Raw genomic sequence first — 22,548 nt, 5'->3', positions numbered from 1 at the left:
GCATCCTTAACACTGACAAGATAAAAGACCACCCATCCTGTGCTGAGGCTGCAGATTTTTCTGTGTTTGGAAACATGGTTGTGAAAGATACTTAGCAGCATGCCTATCACTTCTCAGGTGTTCAGGACCTGTTGCTCAGCTTCCCTCCCCAGGACCCTGCAGTTCATCCAGAGAACATCTCAGGTGCATAACCCCACCTGTCCTGAGGCAGGGTCTGAGGAAAGTCCGTCTCAGACCTTCCCCCACCAGTGTCATAGAACCAACTGCTACTCTTTCCTCTAAAAATCCACAGAAGAAGCAAAGACTCCTAATGTTAGTCAAGTGATGGTTGTGTAATTTTCAAATTGTACAAACTATTTTATGCTCTTGGGGTGCAATTGCTTGCTTTCCCGGGGCATGCTGTGAGATCTTTATTGGCTCCTTGCAGCATCCCATCCTGAGGTGGGAAATATTTGCTGTCCGTGTCACGAGTTCTTACAGCTGCTGAGTGTACCATGGCACAGTGTCTTAAAATACCGCCCTGCTGCTTCCCACTCAGGGCCTAGAAGAGCACTGTCACCTCAGAGAGTGGTGTTACATAAATACAGTTATTTGGGTTGAAAGTAGCATGTTCCAGTACTTTAGTCGCCTGCTTATACAAGAAGCAAGCGGACCGTCTTCTCTTTTCCTCAGTTCTTCACAGTATTTGACCACTAAAGGAACTGCCTACAGCCCAGGGGCTTTGCCTAAGCCTTAGTTGTTGTCTGTGTCTTTGTGGTTATGCAGTCATCATCAGTGTGAAAACTGAGAGGGGCACCTCAGTGTTCCGGGAGCATCAGAGGGTGAAAGTTCAGAGTCATAGGTGTGCTGCAGTTCTGCCATATAGTTGATGTATACTGCCATCACGAAATATGTCCAAACCTCCTATTCATTACATATATTTGATCAAAAGTATGAAACCCAGATGTAATTGTGTGATTTGCAGATTTATACTCAGGTTTCCATGGTAATCCTTGTACTAGACTTTACAAATTTAATTAAAATAATTCAAAATTAAGGGGCTGGAGAGATGGCTCAGTGGTTAAGAGTGCATACTGCTCTTACAGAAGACGTAAGTCCAGCTTTCAACAACCGAGTGGTGGCTCACAAGGGTAACTCCAGTTCAGGAGATCCAATGCCCTCTTCTGGCAGCCAAGGGTACCAAGCACACATGTGGTGCATAGACTTAGTACATGTGAAATGCTCATACACATGACAATGAAAATGAATAAAGCTCTAAATAATATCAATTCAAAAGTAAAGATTTTGTGGTGGTAGAATGCAGATGACTTAAAATTCATCATCTTAACTAAATTTAAGCATACATTTCAAATATATTTCAGTGCAGTCATCACTGTAGTCTACCCCCATCACCCCTATAATCCTTTCCATGTATGAAAATGAAAATATTCCCATTGAATAATAACTCCCCCTTCTCTGACAACTGTCTTTCTATATTCTGGTGCTGTATCTTTATGTACTCTTAATATCCCATGTGACTGGACTCATGTAGCTTCTTCTTGTTTGTTACTAGCTCTTTTTGCTTATGATAGCTTCCAGGCTTATTCATGGTATAGCATATGTAAGATTCTCTGCCTTTTTGAAGATGGATATTCCACAGGAGACAGAAAAGGTTTGTGCTCTAGGAGTAGATTCCATTTGGTCCTGGTGTATAATCCTTTGGATAGCTGCTGGGCTAGGCCTACAAGAATTTTGTTGATAATTTTTACATTAGATTTCATGAGGAATAGTGATCTGTAGCATTCTGGTGTTTATCTGGATTTTGGATTCTCACAGCATGAATTGTGTAGCACTTCTTGAATTTTGTAGAAATACTCCTGATGGACTGCTGCCATCCCTTAAAGGTGACATCTTCATAAGACCATCATGTTTCTCTGCTTCTCTGTGAGATTAAAAAAAAAACCTGTCTGACGGGCTATTGCAAGAATTAAAAAGATGCTATATGTGAACTGTGTATAGTAGCTACTTCTAAATGATAGCCACAGGATGAAATGTGTTTCTGATAGTCAGCTTTTAAAACATACTTTAAAGATCGTTCTGTGTGTGTAGTCCAGACCGTAGCATTGATGAATAACCCTACAGTCTGTCAGCACTGTCTTGCTAAAGATCTCTCCCCTCTTGGGCAATAATACCTGGCTTTTCTGAGGTAGAGCTGGAGAAGAAACAAGTCCCTACAAGCTATGGAAACTTCTAGAAAACTTGTTCCACATCCTTCTTCTTCCCTAATAGATGGCTAAGTCTATCATGTTTCTCTTAACAATCAATACATGAAGATGTGTCTCAGGAAATGATGGCCACCTGCTCTGCCCTAGAGTATCTCTTATATTCTTAAACATGAGCCAAGAGCAAGGGTTCTTTGTCCTTGCAGAGGCAGATGCCTTGTCAATATATTTTTAGTTGGTATCACAGTGGATGAAAGGAAATCAGTCTTGAGAACAAGCACAAACCTGGCCATAACTTCTAAATATTTTATTTTTTTTATTTTAAAAAGTGTGTTTATTCCCGGTATGCTGCTCTTTGAGAGTCAAGGACAATATATCCTTATTGCAAAGTATTCTCAGAGTTTTCACAATTATGGTATTTCAAACGTACTACTAATAATCTTCATATTCTATAAATTAATAGCTATTTTAAGAATAAAATGAACTAAGTTTAGTAGTTCTTATAACAAACTACATCCTACAGGAATATGCAATGGAAAAATTTTAAATTGGGTCTCCTGGTAGGGAACAGGCCCTCATGGAATCACAGGTGGACACTTAACCACTTTTGCATTGAGAACGAGTTGTCCATTGAGGGAGCGTTCAGAAGGCCTAGACAGAGTACACTATATATGTGAACTCACTTGTAGACATTTTTCCCTTCTTAATAACCCTTCTTAGCTCCTTCCTAAATGTTCTACTATATCCCCACATACATATCTTTAGTTATATACATGTATACATTATAGGCTAGGATCCACATATCAGGGACAACATGCTTCCCACCCACCCACCCCTAAGATTGGGTGACCTCAGTTTGTATTATACATTCTAAGTACATCCATTTTCCTAAAAAGTTTTGTGATTGCATTTTTCTTTAGAGCTAAATTGTATTCTATTTTGTATCTGTACTGGGTTTTCATTTTCCATTCATCTGTTGATGGACAGCTAGGTTGTTTCCATTTCCTAGCTATAGTGAATAGAACAGCAAAAAGCATGGAGTGCATGTATCTCTGCAGTGGGATGTGGAGTTCTTTGAGTATATATTCAGGAGTGAAATGGCTGGGTTGTATAGAAGTCCCACTTTAAATTTTTTGGAGAAAACTCCAAATTGTTTTCTGCATTGGCTCTTCAGCAAAACTGACTAGTTTATCTGTGTACATCTGTGTTGTCCACTGACACATGTCTGGGGGAAATATACAAAGAAGTGGAGTTCTAGAACTGTGTTCAGATGTAGCAAATATTGCCATATTCGTATGCAAATCTGCCCTCCCCCAGGACAGTCCCTGAGAGTTTGGCCTGCTCACCCTGAATTCCTGGGTCATCTGTTTCATGGGCTTAGCTCATTGCTGCAGGTCCTCGGAGTGGATTGTCTCACTCTGCCTTTTAAGTTCATTTCTCAGAAACCCAGCTCAGGTACCATTTCACAAGCCTCCCAGCCTTGCTGTTCTTGGGCGTGTGTGCTCTTCCCTGGGGTATAAATGCCCTACAGTGTGGACCGCTTCCTGCCTCATGTCAGTGAGGGGGCTGTCTGACTGTGCAGATGATAAGCTTCTTAAGAAAAGACCTCACTAGCACAGTTGCCTTCACAGAGTAGGTGCTTAACAAATACTGCGTCATTTGTCATTTCAAGGGAATCCTTTAAGGTATTTTATTTTTGATAAATAACCAATCTAGCAGTGAAATTCCAAACGTTACTGTGCAGGAGATACATAAATCTTTCCAGTGTGAACTCTGTCATGACTGATTGATTAATTTTGTATGTGAGAGATAGGGTGTTGCTCTGTGCCCAGGCTGCCCTAGATCTCTGTGTAGTCAGCTGGCCTCCAACTCACCCAGCCTGCAGGCTTCAGCCTCTAGAGTGATTCTCAACCTTCCTAATGATGAGACCCTTTGATACAGTTCCTCATTTCAGGGAGACCTTCAACCATAAAATTATTTTTGTTCTCACTTCATAACTGTAATTTTGCTACTGTTTATGAATCATAATGTAAATATTTTTGGAGCTAGAAGTTTGTCATGGGATCACAGGTTAAGAACAACTGCCCTTGTATGTCCAACTACTGAGCTACCACTTTAAATTCATTTGTGTTCTGTTTATCTAGGACTCATAATTCAACTTCAGGACTCACTTCTTTGTTGGGGGAAATGAGAGTTTGTTTCTGGATTCACAGAGCTTGCCCAGTTTTTGTCATTAAGCATGGCTCAAAAATGGTGCTTCCTAGGGAAGATTGTCTTGTGGACTGAGCAGGAAGAGGGTGGGATTCTACCCTACTGTGTTTAGGAAGGAAGTCCTAAGGACTGTGAGGTCTGGCAACTGTAGACCCTAATGTGCGTGAGGGAAATGCCAGCCAGGCCACCCACAGCGCTCCTGATCTCCAGCCAGCTGCCCATCAGACCAAGCCCTGCAGGGAGTGGAGTCTCTCTTCCCCCTGCTCCATTTCAGAGCACAGAGGGAAGCTAGGGTGCACTTGAAAAGGAAAGCCTTCTCTGAATGGAGCAGTCCCAGGAACTTTGAGAACTTTTCAGTGAAATGGTTTAACCCACAGTGGGAAGAAGATGCCTCTGTCCCTGCCTCTCACCCCTCCATCCAATGACTGCTTTCCTGGTGTCCCAGGGTCACTCTGTCTTCGCCTCTCAAATCTTGCAAACCCTTGCTTTGGACCAGTCCTCACTTGGCACGTGGAGATGTTCAGGGAAAAGGACTCTATGAAGTAATAGTTCCCTGCAAGACCGTGGTGTGTCCTGAGAGCATGGCAGCACTCCCATGTCAGAAGAGCCTGGACAGGGAGGAGAGGAGGAAGAGCCCTGTTATCTAAGGCAGGCTTATGTATGACCTGTGCTTGACCGATCGTTTGCTGTTTATCACTGAATGTTGACAACAGCTTTCTGAAAGAGATCCTCTTTAGGATACATTGCTAGAAAGATATACAACCTGGCTTTGACCTTTGTCTGAAAGAGCTCAAAGCTGATACACTACTTCCCATGAAAGAAGGCAACACCTGCTAATGATTTGACTTCCTATTGCCTTATTTGGATTAAGAAATAAAAAATTTAAGACTATGGAAGTGTGACTGTCGAGCATTCCCTGCTCGTTTCTGCTTCGGTAGACAGGCAGCATTAGGATGGCTGAGCAATGACTCGAAGGGACACTGCTTTTCACCAGAGAACTGTGGGCAGAGCCAGCCTGGTGCTGCATTGCTCACTCAGAGCCAAGCCTGGGTTTCCCTTCAGCTGTGCCCAGAATTAGAAAGCTCAGCAGGAGGCTAGAGGCTGTGGAGAGCTCACCCTGGGAGTTGGTAACAATCCAGACTCCCCCTTTGTATTCTTTAAAAGGTAGAGAGATCATGAGTTAGGAAAGTTGTCCCCTGTGCTGGGGGGGGGGGGGGGCGTTTTGGGGGTTGAGTCAACCTTTTGTGGTCATCCTAATTTTTTGTTCTGATCTTGCAGTTTACCCAGATAATCGCCTCACACAGATCCACCAAGTCTTTTCCTTTGATGCTGTTTTCTGATCCCATTTTACATGTCAATCTTCCTTAACTTTTCTCTCCATGGCCAATTGCCTTTTAAGCCAGTGAACACAGTTTTGTTTTGTTTTGTTTTAATGTTTAATCTGTTACTCCTTCTTCGCTGACGATGTCATCAGTTTTATGGCAACACATATGATGGTTCAGTTCATGGTTGCTCCTGTTAGTTATTTGCAGCGCTGTGCTCTTACCCTGCAAGAAAATGTCACGAAACATGACAGAATCCGCTAATAAGAGTTTTATTAAAGATAAAAGGGACAGAGAGTGCTCAGGCCTGTAGGAAACACGTGTGTGGAGAAGAAGGAAAAGCCGGGAACATGGTGCCAGCTTTTAAAGACTGGGTGGCGTACATGCCTACACAGGTCAACGTAACCGTCCACGCCTGCGCAGATCACATGGCTACGCTGCACGCTCTTACGTAATCATGCAACGTCACGGATCCTGGTCACGCGAGACACCTTGACCCGGAAATGGCTATCTTGACCTGGAACTGGCTAGGTGGAAGTGTCCAGGTCCGCCGGGCATCCTGGTCATGCGAGACACCCTGACCCGGAAATGGCTATCCTGACCTGGAACTGGCTAGGTGGAAGTGTTCCCCTGGGCATATGCAAACACACCTGACTGTGGGGTCGTGTTGTGAACCCTTCAGCTCCAACAGTTCTTTTTTTTTTGGTTTTTTGAGACAGGGTTTCTCTGTGTAGCTTTGCACCTTTCCTGGAACTCACTCTGTTGCCCAGGCTGGCCTCAAACTCACAGAGATCCACCTGCCTCTGCCTCCCAAGTGCTGGGATTAAAAGCGTGCACCACCACCACCCAGTGCTCCAACAGTTCTTAAATGCTCTCTCTATATATTTAAACAAATGTATTGGCTCAAACTGATATTTAAGGCCCAGGATGCCTCTGGGCGATCCTTCCCACCTCCCTCACTGGCAAGTCAGTTAACTTGTCTGGTTTTTTATTATTAAATTTTTCTTCATTTATTTTACATACCAACCACAGTTTCCCCTCTATCCTCTCATCCAGTTTCTTCCCCCCACCTCCTATCAATCCTCCCCATCCACTCCCCCTCCATTCAGAAAGGGGCAGGCCTCCCATGGGAGTCAACAAAGCATGTCATATCACATTGAGGCAGGTCCAAGCTCCATCCCCACCCCCACGCCCCTGCATCAAGGCTGGACAAAGCATCCACGCATAAGGAATAGGTTCCAAAAAGCCAGCTCGTTCTCCAGGGACAGGTCCTGATCCCACCGTTAGGGGCCTTACAAACAGACTAAGTTACCCTGATACCCAAACCACATAAGATCCAACAAAGAAAGAGAATTATTGACCAATTTCCCTCATGAACATTGATGCAAAAATACTCAATAAAATACCGGCAAACGGAATCCAAGAACAGATCAAAAAAGTCATCCATCATGATCAAGTAGGCTTCATCCCAAAGATGCAGGGATGGATGGTTCAGCATATGAAAATCTGTTAATGTAATCCATCATGTAAACAAACTGAAAAAAAAAAAAACACATGATGATCTCATTAGATGCTGAAAAAGTCTTTGACAAAAATTCAACACCCCTTCATGATAAAGGTCCTGGAGAGATCAGGAATACAAGGAAAATACCTAAACATAATAAAGGCAATTTACATCAAGCCAACAGCCAACATCAAATTAAATGGAAACTCAAAGTGATTCCACTAAAAATCAGGAACAAGACAAGGCTGTCCACTCTCTTCATATCTATTCAATTTAGTTCTCAAAGTTTTAGCTAGAGCTTGACAACAAAAGGAGATCAAGGGATACACATTGGAAAGGAAGAAGTCAAACTTTCACTATTTGCAGATGATATGACAGTATATATAAGTGACCCCAAAAATTCTTCCAGGGAACTCCTAAAGCTGATAAACACCTTCAGTATCCCTCCTATACACAAATGATAAATGGGCTGAGAAAGAAATCAGAGAAACAACACCCTTTATAATAGTCACAAATAATATAAAATATCTTGGGGTAACTCTAACCAAACAAGTGAAAGACCTGTATGACAAGAACTTTAAGTCTTTGAAGAAAGAAATTGAAGAAGATATAAGAAGATGGAAAGATCTTCCATGCTCATGGATTGGTAGAATTAACGTAGTTTTTTTTTTTTTTTTTTTTTTTTAAAGTGAACACATTATAGTCACACTTTTCAGTTGGAAGGCCCTTAAGATTAGACATGGCTAGTCTTGTTAGATCTCTATTTATCCACCACAACTACTAGATAATGGCTAAACTATTCTCTTGGGGAATGAGGTTGGAGGTTGGGAATTAGTTTTAATTAATTTCTTTTTTCATAAGAGTAATAATTTATGAAGATGTTATTTAAAATTACATACAAAGTACTGTATTAAAAAAAATTCCAGCTGCCCCTAGGGTTGAAATCCCTTCCCCTCATTTCTGCTCCTGAAAAGCAACATTTTAAAGACTCTTGACTGGTTGGTTGGTTGGTTTTTACTGCCAGTCATGAATTAATAGTCCTGCACTGAGCCCGCTTCCTTTTTCCAGTTTTAGCTGTCTTCTTGCCGACTCCCAATTAAGATGAAAATGATCTGCTCCTTCCCTGCCCTCTCATTATTGTGTCTGTCCATATGACTTTCTCAGTGTGTTTGTGTCATATTGTTTGTTAGATCCCACGGGGGAATGTGGGGAGCAGTACCCCCTTCAGCATTAACCTGTGCTGTGCTGGAGCTGCATATGCTGTGCTGGAGCTGCATATGCTGTGCTGGAGCTGCATCCATGGTGCAGCTGTAGTGGCTCCTGACACAGGACTTCTTGAGATCTTTTGCTGTCATGTTTTGTTTGTTTCCTTGCATTGCATTCCTGTTTTCTAGATTTCATTCCTATCCCCATTCTTGATTTAGACTTTCCTTTAGTGGAATACCTCTTTAGTTAGCTTGGGGAAGAAAAAGAATTGCAACCTTGACGGTGTCATTTGAAAATGTCACCATTGGACCTTTTTATTTCATTGATAACCCTTATAGGTTATTTTCTGTAATAAATTTCAATTAATTGCTCCATTTTTTCTAATGTCTCTTTTCTCCTATGGTGTGTAGCCCATCTTTTCCTGTCTGAAGTCGGGGTCCTACAGTTCCCTGTTAGCATGGTAGTTTAGCAGTCTGGTGATAGTTTTCAAGGACACAGCCGTTTTATCAATTCCAGATTCTTAAGAATGCAATGAGTCCACAAATGAATTTAAAAGACAGTCTCTTCAAAGATGTGGATGTATAAGTTTTCAGAGTATTTGAAGAAATAAAATCTTACAGCTTTCTTCCTTTTCCTGGAGATGCAGAATGTATCAAGATGTTCTTAAGTACTTAGTAAAATACTAAAGGCTCTATCTAATTTCACAGCATTCAAAAAAGTTTTGAAAGTCAACCACAATATATCAAACTGTTTAACATTATTTATGAAAGCAGATCTTAATAAACCCAAATCATAGTCATAAATCAATAACCAATGTTCACAAAAGGTGTTCATTATGGACAAGGCGTGATTGAAGGGGTGTGGCAGCCTCTTGGGATGTTACTACTGTGGTTCTCTGGTGTCTACCTCCCTTCTCTCCTTCCGTTCCCCTGTCCTTATTTCCTGGGGTCTGCTCTTTCCCTCTTGGGTATGCTGTTGCTGCTACTTCTCTGTGCCCTGCAGTCTGGTGTCTGGTCCCAGCACTGACATAGCACTCACCAGTGGCCACTGTCTGACTGACTCTACTGTACCATGAGTGCTGTGCAGCAGGAGCTCTCCCCTGGATCTCAGCCTTGGCTGCCGGTGGAAAAGGCCAATGAATGGCTGATTATGAAGCACACCAGCTTCCTCAGATTTAACATGTACTATATACTTTTCTACACAAGCTCGGGGTGAATAAAAGGAAAATTTCGTGGGTTTTGTGGTCACCACCAGCTTTGCATGTGGTATTAGTGCCACTTGCTGCTGCATATTGTATGGCTCAAAGCTCAATGTTGCTTTCTTCCTATGGACATTTTCCTTTGCACTGCCCCACCCTGTGGGCCTTGTTTCTGTGGCTCACTGTAGACTTCCATCCTAGCATTTAATATAAGCACTTCACTCTAATTGCTCTTATAACAGACTTTGCCTTCTGTTCACTATAAACTTTGAGACTATGGCTAACCTTTCTCATTTCCACTCTGTGCCTTGGAAGCCTGAAGTTTAAATAAAAGCCCTGTTTCAGCTGTATGTTTAAGATCAAATGTTAGTCCCCAAATGCTAGAAGTACTTTTACTTTCAACTGTGATTTCCTTGGGGGTTTTCATGCAGCTATTATTATGGACTCAGCCCTAGGTTAATGTATAATCAACTCTGATAATGAGTGAGACACTTAGTCAGTCAAATCATAGACTTCAATACTATGTTACTAAAATGACTCCCTCCACTAAAACTGGGACTACTTTCTAGACACCGTCCTGTAAAAACAAAAATAGAAGAGGAATGGAGATGTAATCTTTGAGAAACAAAACCAATCTTCAGCTGAAATGTTTAAGAGAAGTAATTGGATATTTTAATGAATATAGTATTTTATTCTTAGTTGAGAAATGACTTCGAAAATAGTTTTAATTTTGTACATGTTGTAAGGGAAACAGCCGAGGTCCACACTTCTGAAGTTCACCATCATTCCTTATCTTAATCCACAGACTCCTAGAGCTGAGATATGAAACAGGAATAAAACTTGGGGATGAGCATATAGCCCAGGTATCAGAATGCTGTCTTATCGTCTGCCAAGTTCCCAGAGTCACTGCATTGAGAAGGATGGGAAGATGTGGGGACAGCATCTGAGCCCGTGGAGCTGCCTCGAGACCTGTGTTTTGCCTTGCTGTGCAATTCTACTTGGATTTTAAGGGAAAGATTAGAATTGATGCATCTTTGGTTGCCCACATAGTATATGCGAAGACTGTGAGCCCAGGGAAGGTGCAGCTTTAGGAGCTGAGTGGGTGTGTGGGCTGATTGGAGACTTGGTTCTCCAATCAGCCCTGTTCCTATTATGTAGTATTGTTTGCTTCTAAAGGCTGTTCTCTCTTTGTCTTTAGCTTCCAGAGCTAAGCTCAGCATGATCAACACCATGTCAAAAATCCGCGGCCAGGAGAAGGGGCCAGGCTATCCTCAGGCGGAAGCACTGTTGGCAGAGGCCATGCTCAAGTTCGGCAGGGAGCTGGGCGATGACTGCAACTTTGGTAAAAAGCCTTTGTCACACTGTAGCTCTCCACGGAGGTTACAGTTCTGGGAAAAAGTAACGCTAGAGATCATAGGTCAGCTATTTTATATTTTAATTCTCAGTTGTAGCTAGTATACATGGGGGCTAAAATGTAAACTTAGGATTGCTAATATCTGAAGTTATTTGTCTAAGGGCTTTGTCCTTTTTCTCTAATGGGACCCCAGCCTTGACAACTGTTTTGGCAGACACCCCCAGATGCCTTGGCACTTTACTGGGTGTATCTGGCACGAGCTGGATATAGAGACAGAGTGAGCAGTCACAGTCAGCATGATTTGCCACCCTGCCACCTGGACTTTCTCTGATTAATCCGCTGCTCGTTTGTATGTGGTCCCTGATTCTACTGCCCCAGGGAAAATATCCTTTATTCCATCTCCCGTCTCCTCTGGCTCTCAGGACTCTAAACACCTTCTGCCTCAACTCCCTATTGATATGGGACCTTTCTGAACCCTAGCTCTACATTCTTGGTATCTGTTTCTGCTAAAAAGCACTGAGCTGCAACTGATCTCATATTGCTGAGAACTAGTACTTATTACAGAGGACAGAGAGCCTTACAAAATACTTCTCAGAGTAAAGTGTTACATCCTTGCTGAGGAGGGATATTCTTCCTTATGAAGGGCTGTGGAACCTAGTTTTCAGAATGGTCTGTGGTAGATAGAAAAGCTACTATTGTCTTGAGAGCACCAGGGGCTCCCTCTCTGTCTCTGCATTCTTCATAGGACAGAGAAAATCCCTACGTGGTCACCTTGAAGGCTGCTATTGCAAAGCCACTTCCTCTTTGTTCTTCATGGTGTAATACCTTCATTTTCCCCTCTCAGGTCCAGCTCTTGGTGAGGTAGGGGAAGCCATGAGGGAGCTCTCGGAGGTGAAGGACTCTTTGGACATGGAAGTGAAGCAGAACTTCATCGACCCCCTTCAGAATCTCCATGACAAAGATCTAAGGGAGATTCAGGTCTGTGCAGTTATTCTTCCCATAGACATGCAAATTGTCGTTTGTTCAGTCAGCCCTTACTGGGTCACACAGCAGTGGGCACATGAATTCCCAAGAGCCCCACAAGACAAAAGGAACCAGAAACCAGAGGCCCTCCCATCCCCTGTCACAACCGCGGCTCTGCAAAACTTCCTTGTTAAATAGTCTTTTTTTTGTTTTGTTTTGTTTTGAGACAGGGTTTCTCTGTGTAGCTTTGCGCCTTTTCTAGAACTCGCTTTGTAGACCAGACTGGCCTCGAACTCACAGAGATCCACCTGGCTTTGCCTCCCAAGTGCTGGGATTAAAGGCGTGCACCACCACTGCCCAGTTTAAATAGTCTTGACACCATTTTTTTCTACAGAAAGATGTCCTTTATCTGGGAATTTGTACATTTGTTTATATGAATGATGGGCTAGGCTGATGTGACCTCAAAATATTAATTGCACTTTGTGTTAAGTAAGTAGCTACTATATCACCCTTATACACACTTTTATATTTTCATGGTTGTTGTTGGAATCAAGAAGAACTAACCACTCTTTCTAAAACATACAGAACAGTTGAGCTATTTCTGATAAATTCAACTGGCTTTGCCTCTGACTGGCTGTGAGTTCAAATGCTTTTTAGGAATACTCCTGCCTGAAGAAAACACATGTAGTCAGGATAAGAGCATGAGCTGAGGGTAGGAGATGTGGCCAGAGGGAAGGCTATAGAGCCTTTACCTGTCCCCCATCTTCCCAGTCCTTTATTACTGTGTTATCATCTTCTTCCTCCACTAAGGAACAAGGGAAAAATCATTCTTTTCTCTTCCCTATTCATCATGGAATACTATGGCTATTAAGGAAAAAAAATACTATTGATCTTTAAGAAACAAACAAACAAACAAACCCTCCTTAACCTAGTCCCTAGAGAGGCTGGGAACCTTATTGCAGATAATGTGGGGAGGGATTGAAATAGGTTTCGGGGAGGGCATTTGATGAAATCTCTTCCAGGGTCCCTTGCAGTTTGTATTTGTGACTGAGTTGTGTCACCTGTCCATGGAAAATTTAGCCTAGTTTAAAGCTAAGTCATCTGTCCCCTAAAAGCTGCCTCTGTGAAATGGGGCGCCTGCTGAGATGTGGATTACTAGACTCAGCCCTGGATATTCTGACTCAGGTAGTCAGGGATCTGTATTCTTAATAGACACATTAGGTGATTCTAGTAAACTAGATTAGTCTAAAAAGAAGAATTGAATTTCTCCGACCTTTACCTCAGAGAAAGGGGCTTTCCTCTGCTTCTCCTGAGCTTCCATTTCTCTCGAGGAAGGTGACTTGGGGCTTCTTGTGCATACCTTTTCCTGAGGAGGAGTGTGGGGGATGCATACTCACATTCCCTGCTTGTCATTTGGAGGGAGAGGTGTAGTTTAACTTGGCTTTAGCTTGGAAATGCCAAATCAAATCTTGCCATGATTGATTTCTCATTCTGAATTGTCAAGGTGGCACTGCACAGTGAGCCCTTTGAAACATTAGCTTTGCTGATGCATGTGTCTTTATCTGTCTGGTGACATGCAGTTTCAAATACAGCCAGGCTTAGTTTGGAAGCGACTAGGAATGTAAGAGAAATGAAGTGCAAGCAGGCCTTTTCCATAATATGCACCTTTGAAACATATTCTTGCCCTTGACTTTTTCAGCATCACCTGAAAAAGCTGGAAGGCCGGCGCTTGGACTTTGATTATAAGAAGAAACGACAAGGCAAGATTCCAGACGAAGAACTTCGCCAAGCGCTGGAGAAATTCGATGAATCTAAAGAAATCGCTGAGTCGAGCATGTTCAATCTGTTGGAGATGGATGTAAGCTGCTCTCCTCTAGTTTTCATTTGACTTTATCATGTAGGCACAGTACTGGTAGGTTGAAAGATACATAGTGTAACATGCTACTCTCTGGTTATACTACATGATCAAAACACATAGATGACTGCTTCTTTTGAATGATTGGTCATAAAGTAGACATAGAAAAGCTAAGTTCCTTCTTTATCCTTATAGTTTGATTTAACCAGAACTTTGTGTATTAGTGGATTTTAAAGTATTACCAATGGTACAGAGATACAGAATGCCTGTGATAACCAATGTATAAATCCAGCATCTTACAAACTGCAGTATAAATATAGAGCATATTGACTTGCAACTAAGAATGATAACTAAAGTATATTCAGAATTTTGTATCCAAAATTATAAGATGGCTAATGTGTGGAAGTGAGGTTGACATATTCATTGAAAAAGACAGACAAAATGAAATTGATGATTAGCATAGGCGCTATGTTCAGGGCATGTTTGGGATGTTTTATAATTGTTTCTGCATCTCCAGAATACTAAATTATCACTCATGGCTTTGTACATTAAATTCTGCTGAGTTCCTTCAGCTATAAAGCCATCTGAACAGTCCTTTTGTCCTTATTTCACACATTTAGAGATCTGAAAAGCCAGCTTTCCTGTTGTGGTTCATATCCAACTTCCAGCCCATCAATTCGGCTGAGATGTTTGCAGGATTTTACATACTTATCACTTGCATTGGCAAGGGATCTTCAGAGAAAACCACAGGCTATAGATACAGGTGGTGTAGATGGAGTATGCTTAGCTGGAGATCAGGTGGGAAACAGAAATTGCCTATTAGGGAGATGATTGAGGCACAGATGTCCCACATATACCTCCTGAAAGCTGGGGAACCAGAGAAGTTGGAAGCATGGCTCAAGCCAATTGTAAAGGCCTAAGAATGAGTGGTAGTGATGGGCTAATTCATTCTGTGGCCAGAGGCTAGAGAACCTAACAGAGGTGGAGAACAAATCTCAAGGGTGGAAAGCTGGCAGCTCTGATGTCCACAAAGGCAAGAGAAGCTGAATCTCTGGCCCCAGGAGAGAGGAGACTCAGTCTCTTTCTTTTGTAATTTGCTTTATTTGGACCCTCAATGGACTGGACAATGTCTACCATGTTGGATATGCACAGCTCATCCTCCTTCAGTCCTCTGATTTAAATGCAAATCTAGTCTGGAAGTATCTCCACAGACTTGCCCAAGAGATAATGCTTTGCTAGCTTTTTGAGAATTCTTTAAATTAGCTATGTTGTCATCTAAAATTAGCTACCACATTACCTAATCGGCTTACCTCCTAAGAGGCAGGGAAGGCATGTTGAACATATGTAGTCCTCATCATCCAGAGACAGTGTGGGTTTGTCTACAGATGACTTTTGTCCTAACCACTCAAGTGCAATACTGTAGGAAACTTGAATCAGTGTGTGTCCTTGTGCCCTGGGTCCTCCTCCTACACCCTCAAACTCATAGGACCATGTTCATTGGCCTTCTTGACTTCGAGGGTACTGTTCAGCTAGTTCACAGCATAAGAACCCAAAAGTAGGGCTGGTTAGAATATTCAATAATTAGCTAAGAGGTCAAAAGATTGATTCCATCCCATGGGACCTGAAGTGAGGAACCAATTTTCCTCTTTTTCATTACCAGCAGTTATTAGAATATAAAATGATGCTTGGATTTCATGTTGGCTGCTGCAGGCAAGAAGCGAAGAGCCCTCTCATCAATGACTCTTTCTTCTATAGGACCTCAAGGAAGCAGCTATATCCTATGCAGAAAGTGTAGAGTTAAGTACCAAACTGTTTAATGAAAGCAATGAGACTTTCCCAAGGATACTCGTTGCTTCTCCTTAGGTACTGCAGGCAGGGTCCTAAACATAAGGATGCTTTCATATCCTAAATCAACTTAGAACTTGAAGAACCATGTGTGTGATCACAGCAGGCTGTGCAGTCATTGGCCTCCCCAACAGTGTGCTGCATATTGTACACTGCCTCCAGACAGTGACCCGTAACTGAAGCACGGTCTCCCCATCCTTGTACAGATTGAGCAGGTGAGCCAGCTCTCTGCACTTGTGCAAGCCCAGCTGGAATACCACAAACAAGCCGTGCAGATCCTGCAGCAGGTCACTGTCAGACTGGAGGAGAGGTAAGTCACAGTTTCCCCAGGTTTCTCACCTGCTAGAAAATGATGTGCACAGACATTGAAATAAAAGAATACATTTGGAGACGAGCTTCTGCTCCCACCCAGCTGATCCAACACAGGCACGTTGTGGACCGACGGCTTGATTTTATTTTGCACTGTGCCTTGTCTTACTTTCTTCTGACTCTAATCCTGTGTTTATGAGATATGGATGTACAAATTGTGTATTTGTTGCCATGGATGGTACACCAGAATTCCGTTGATGATGGTGGCTGTGATTTGCTGAGCAATATTCTATATGGATACCATACATATGAACACTTTGAAAGAGCTCTGTGGACCTAACAGATGAGCACCACTGGGAGGCTTGGAGGTGACATAATGACCAGGAATCTCACACAGTGGTACAGGTGGGGCACACAGTCAAGCCTAACCTGTTTGGAAGCCTATGTCTTTTCATTCTTGTTTTTTCTTGAATGATAACACAGCTGTCCACTTTCAGAAAGGACTGCTTCCATGTGCCCGGTCAGTCTCCTTAAATCTGCCTCATGACAAGCTGTAGTAGTTTTCTATCAGAACAGGGCTCTTTGTTGTGAGGTATAGCCTGAATGAATATGTACTATGACCCTGTACTATAACAAGGTGTGCCTTGACGAACATCAGATTGAATTATATTCTCATAAAGGAAAGGGATATAATACCCATCACCTCCAGAACAACGTATCTTAGCGTACTGAGTGTACTGAAGACTGTCAGTGGTCTAACATGTGATTCCATGGCTGAGTAGGATTTGTGGTGCTGCTGGGAACTGTGAGAGGACATTATACTACATGTTACTAGCCTAAGAAAATATCAGAATCTGGAGTGTGGTTTCTATAGCTTAGGAATCCCTTTTGCATCACGATAACATCAAAAGAATATTGAAGTGAACCATTGTAAGGCGGGGCCTTATTAATTATGCTTTATTTAGCCAGGTGACCTTATTATTAACCAGGGACATTACTATTTTTGCTTTATTTAGCTAGATAAAGGAGGGTTGTCTTTGCTAAATAAATATATCAAAGAATTACATAGCAGTCTTTATTTTTAAGATCAGGGCTACAATAAACCCTCCTGGGTGCTCAGTGGTGGAATGTCCAGTGATGGCTTGGTCAAATGCTGCATCCTGAAAACATTACCTGTCTTGCATTGTTTTGCTCTAGCTGGTCTTCCCTCTCCTTTGAATCTTCCTTCTTCGACTTGTGCTTTTTTGTATAAATCTTCAATGCACCCTTGTGAAAGTGTGTGTAACACTGATGCTTCTATAATGGGAAGGCTTAAAACCAACACATCAGAACACTACAGCAACACATAGCTTCTCACATCTGTTGAAAATGAAGGGAATGTTTTCTTCTTTTTTTTTAAATCTCAAACATGTTTGAAATCAGTATAGTTCTAGAGTTGTCATACCCCCTAGTCTTCCCTGCCTTAAAATAAAATATACTTGCCTTATTAAATATCTAAATCTGGAAAAGATTTAGTGATGGGCAGAGTCCACTCACTGGTCCTCCTTTTTCCTGTCTTCTTTATTCCAACCCTATTCTGATCTCTGTCTGCTCATTCTCATCTGCCCATGACCATTCCTCCTGCCCTACCTCCATACTTTCTCATGTTCTCCTATAGACCTGTGATCGCCTTCCTTAAACCATTTTTCAACTTCTTAATGGATAAGTGAACTCTCCGCACCTCTAACCTCTGCCCCATGTACTTTGAGCTCTTTGTGGAAACCCGTGTGCCAACACTGCTATCTGTAGTGGTGAGTGGTACCTGTTTTCCCCTATACAGCATAAGCTACTTTGGGGCAACAACTGTGTTTTATGCATTTTTATGTTCCTGGCCTCTAACATGGTACATATTAGCATAAATTACTCTGAATGCAGGAGTGGGAGCTTGAGAGGAAGGATGAAGACAGTGAGGACAGGATGAAAGAGAAACTTCTCCAAGAACATATTGCATGCACATGGGAGACCAAGGATTCTTAGGACAGTTTCCACTAGGTCATAGCAGACTTCTAAGTGAGCCAAGCAGCTCCTGGATTTTATTGCCTTCCTATTCACTTTTTAACTGGCTATATAATTCTCCATCACCTCTTTTCTTTATGATACAGAATAAGACAAGCTTCATCTCAGCCGAGAAGAGAATATCAGCCCAAACCACGAATGAGCCTAGAGTTTGCCACTGGAGACAGTACTCAGCCCAACGGGGGTCTCTCCCACACAGGCACACCCAAACCTGGAGGTAAGCAGCTGAAGGCTATGGGTCCCTTTTCCTGAGACTTGGGCACACCCATAGATGATGGTGAGAACATTCAGAGCATTCCGTTTCCCCTGCACAAAACTGCACCGCAATCCGCTCCTCGTGAGAGGGTTGTCAGGTAGGAACTCTGCTTGTGGATTACTGCCCTTGCCCCATCGTTCCACTTCCTTTTCCTTTTCTCTCAAACTTTCTCTGCTTCCTGTTTTCTCTCATGCTCTAGTACACAAGGGCCACCACCACTACCCTTTAGTGGTTCTTTTTTTTTTTTAATGTTTTTTAGAGACAAGGTTTCTCTGTGTAGCCTTAGCTGTCCTGGATCTCACTTTATAGATCATGCTGGCCTTGAACTCACAGAGATCTACCTGACTCTGCCTCCCAAGTGCTGGGATTAAAGGCATGCGCCACCACTGCCCAGCAAATACTTTGTTGTTCTTTGCCCTCCTCTGCGGTGGGAAATCATACCATACTTTCTCCTGCCTTGTCCTTCTGCTGTGAGTCTGCTGAGGTGGGATGAATGCCCGTGGGCTCTCTGTGCATACGCACATCCCCTATCACCCATGGACAGCAGCTCCAGGAAGTATATGTTTGATTCCATCTGCAGATGGATAGATTACAAACCTCAGCACCTACTATGTTTTCCTTTTACTCTCTACTGTAGATCAGTTCATCATTTCGTGAACTGTGGTCAGCATGATGAAAGCTACATTTTTCCCCCTCCGGAATATTGATTGTGCTACTAGTTCAGTCTCTCCACTGCCGTGGTCATTCTCAACTACCCACATACAAATTAGAACCAGGTTTTCTCTGCAGGCATTTCCAACTGTGAAATTGTCTAGGTTAAAAGGGGGGGGGAGTCCATCTGGCAGTGGATATGGATGTTAAGGATGAGCAGCTTTATCCCCTTCTCCTGTATCTTTAGTAGTTGATTTACTGCAGTAGAAAAGTTCTTATAACATGCTGTCATGGTTGAGAAAGAAGGTGAAGGCTGAGTCTCTGTCCACAACTCAGAGTACCCAGTGTTGCCCAGTGTGGGACCCAGACAGCAGTGGTCCTGGAGTTCATCATGTGAATTGTCTAGGATTGCACGTCTCCTTTGCCCAGAAAAAAAAACACACATTTAATTTTCCATTAGGTGACTTCTCTAAAAAAAAAAAAAATTAATTGTATTGTTTCCCTTTCTAGCTAGTATGGGGCCCATAAGCACTTTTCTATATTCCTATTTATGTGCATGCTGTATTACCATGTTTACTTACAAGTACATCCCTTTTAAGATACAGTCCATTTTTTTATTAATTTATGCAATATGTATTACATTATTCTTATAGGCTGTGATTCTTACACAGTACTCATGCATGTGTATTACACACCAATTTACCAAAAATAGAGTATGATTTTTAACACTTTGGTCATTTAATGATACAATCATTTAAAGCAAATTCTGTTAACTATAACTTTGGATGAAGAAGCAAATAAAACATTTGAGCCAGGTCACACAGGGAAAGAACTCTGGGCTTAGTGCTTTATGCTGTTGGTTTTCGCCATATTACAGAAATTCTCAAGACTCTTGAGTTATTAATTTTAAAGAATGAGAACTGACCTGTGATTCTGAGGTTTTAGAATATTGTCTGTGTAACTAATTATGTTATTTTGAATGTGAAATATTTAAAAGTATTAAGATGAATGGATTTTGTCATGTCTGTACCTAACCTTCATTTTAATTATAAACTCCTAAGTCATTGCTTTCCCCATCTCTTAGCATTGTCAGGAAGATAAACCTAATGAACTATGTTACAATTACCACAAAAATATACGTAACCATTTTTCATACTGGAAATAGCAACCAAGAATGTTGGATGACTCATAAAGCTCTCAGGGAACGTAGGAAAACTGGTAGGAGACAAAGATGCTCTTGTAGTGGATGCTGGAGGAAGATGATGATGAGAGGGGAGATGAGTGACTGGGAAAGGGGAACAGAAAGCTGGGTGGGTGGATCAGGCAGTACGTGCAGCTGGTTCAATACCCCGTGACGTTTTATGTTCTCTCTGCCTCTGATTCTCAGGTGTCCAAATGGATCAGCCCTGCTGCCGAGCCCTGTATGACTTTGAACCTGAAAATGAAGGGGAACTGGGTTTTAAAGAGGGTGATGTCATCACACTCACTAATCAAATTGATGAGAACTGGTATGAGGGGATGCTTCATGGCCAGTCTGGCTTTTTCCCCATCAACTATGTAGAAATTCTGGTTGCTCTGCCCCATTAGGATCTTATGCTGGCTGGCTCACCTCCTTCTGACCCAGATAGTTAAGTTTAACCACTGCTTTGGTAATGCTGCTTCCAACACATCATGAATGCAGGCCGCAGTGGATGAGTCATCCAGCCCACACATGTCCTGGGTTGACCTGTGTGCTCCTACAGGAGACCTGGTGATAGATCGTATCTTCCAAGGCCAGTGGGCCTGGCACATGCTTTAAAACACCCTGAGACTAGCCAGTGGTCACAGAACTGCTCTTTACACAGTTCTCAGGAGGGTGTGGTTTCTGATAATATATCTGTGAGCCACATCACAGCGAAACTCTCCTCACTGAAGATATTGTCTCTCACCCAGGGGCCATCTCAAGATCTCGAGTTCTCCATGTATAGAGGAGAAAGTCCTCTCTGTTGCACTTTCCCTTCCTAAATATGTGAGTCACAGAAATGTTGGCGAAAACATCCCCCACCAGCAAATTGTCTGCTGGTCTAAACAAGTTGGGCTTTTGATGCCATCAACAGAAGTATTAATTGTCCAAAGCACTTTTGTTCTCCTACATCTATCTATCTATCTATCTATCTATCTATCTATCTATCTATCTATCTATCTACCTACCTACCTACCTACCTACCTACCTACCTACCTACCTAATCTCTATCTATCTATCATCTATCTGTCTACCTACCTACCTAATCTCTATCTATCTATCTATCTATCTATCTATCTATCTATCTATCTATCTATCTATCTATCTAATCTCTATCTATCTACCTAATCTCTATCTACCTACCTACCTACCTACCTAATATCTATCTATCATCTATCTGTCTGTCTGTCTGTCTATCTATCTATCTATCTATCTTTCTATCATCTATCATCTATCTCTTACTTCTGAGACATGCCAGTTTTCTTCCCTCCCTGATGCTAAAGCACTAGGGAGGGTGGTTCCCATTTATTTCTGAGTGAGTTGGTGAGCATTCTGTATATTGTCTGAAGAGAGAAAATTCTCCAGGATGAATTGGGAAGAAATCTGGTCTCCAAGCTCAGATTCCTTGATGTACAGAAGCTGTGTATATACGTGGCCCATTTCTGAAGGATACAGGAAAGGGGAACAGCTGTCTTCCTTTCTCTGTTTATTTACCCAGGAATCAGTCCATTTCCTGAGTCCCTTTGCCGCAAAGATATAGGAGAGAGACATTAGTAAGCATTTCCCACATCTTCATAGAACAAGACATAGTGACCGTCGCTCCCGCCCACTTTTATCTTGTTTGTGTTCCTTGAACATCATTTGTGTATATTCTGCCCTCAATGAGGACCAAATAAAGATGATTTTGTGCTTAGCAGTTTAAGGTATGTGGCTGCATATAAAAACTCCCTCCCACTTTAGTCATTACTTTAACCCTTCAATCACCCTCTTCATTTAGTGTGTACAGTGCTGTGCAAGCTGATCAGTGTTGGGTTGTTTTTGTTTTGTTTTGCTTTTTGGGTTTTTTCCCCTTCAGTCATGGAAGTCCCATTAGGCACCCAGAGTTCTCTTTATCTATCTGTACAGGCTCTTTCAGAGGTTTAATGTGCTGCTTCCGGTGTGCCACTTGCAGTAGTGGATCATGTGGAGTGAAAGGCAAATCTTCCTGCTTAATGTATAAACTCACCATGGAAGCATTGCTGTTTCCAATAAATATTGCTGAAGATGAAACAGAGGGTTCTGCCTCTTCCTTCTTTGTCAGTTCCTTGGTCTGACAGTGGGTGGACTAAGACTCCTTGGATCTCCATTGCCTTCGAATGCAGCCAATCCGGACTTTGTCCCAACCTCATCTCCAACTTGTTGCATTCAGGAGAAGTTCCAGACAAAAGAGGTGAGCTAGTTTAGGCACTGGTAGCAGTAATTCCAGGAAGGAGAAGAACTTGGGGGCGAGGGTAAGTAAGAGAAGAAAGTTACGTGATTTAACAAATGGTGATGTTCACAGGAGAGGAAATAAAATGTGTTAGCCAGACTTTTGGCTTTTTTTGTTTTTAATATTTCTTTATTTTTAATTTCATATA

The 22,548-nt window shown here is 42.2% G+C and overlaps 1 protein-coding gene across 1 annotated transcript in view; it reads left to right on the top strand.

Moving 5' to 3' along the window:
• Nucleotides 1-22,201, top strand: part of Sh3gl2 (SH3 domain containing GRB2 like 2, endophilin A1) — a 191,210-nt gene extending 169,009 nt beyond the window's left edge. The window contains exons 4-9 of the mRNA XM_052715776.1: nucleotides 10,841-10,984; nucleotides 11,841-11,974; nucleotides 13,659-13,817; nucleotides 15,866-15,969; nucleotides 18,110-18,240; nucleotides 20,318-22,201. Coding sequence (XP_052571736.1) covers nucleotides 10,841-10,984; nucleotides 11,841-11,974; nucleotides 13,659-13,817; nucleotides 15,866-15,969; nucleotides 18,110-18,240; nucleotides 20,318-20,517 — 872 coding nt within the window. The 3' untranslated portion in view covers nucleotides 20,518-22,201. The remainder of the gene's footprint in view (nucleotides 1-10,840; nucleotides 10,985-11,840; nucleotides 11,975-13,658; nucleotides 13,818-15,865; nucleotides 15,970-18,109; nucleotides 18,241-20,317) is intronic.
• Nucleotides 22,202-22,548: the final 347 nt, after the last annotated feature.

This window comes from Peromyscus californicus, unplaced genomic scaffold, assembly GCF_007827085.1.
Source record: "Peromyscus californicus insignis strain IS unplaced genomic scaffold, ASM782708v3 Scaffold_5__1_contigs__length_169319896, whole genome shotgun sequence".
NCBI lineage: Eukaryota > Metazoa > Chordata > Mammalia > Rodentia > Cricetidae > Peromyscus > Peromyscus californicus.
The sequence above is the reverse complement of the archived record's forward strand: the minus strand, read 5'-3'. Positions and strand labels throughout refer to the sequence as shown.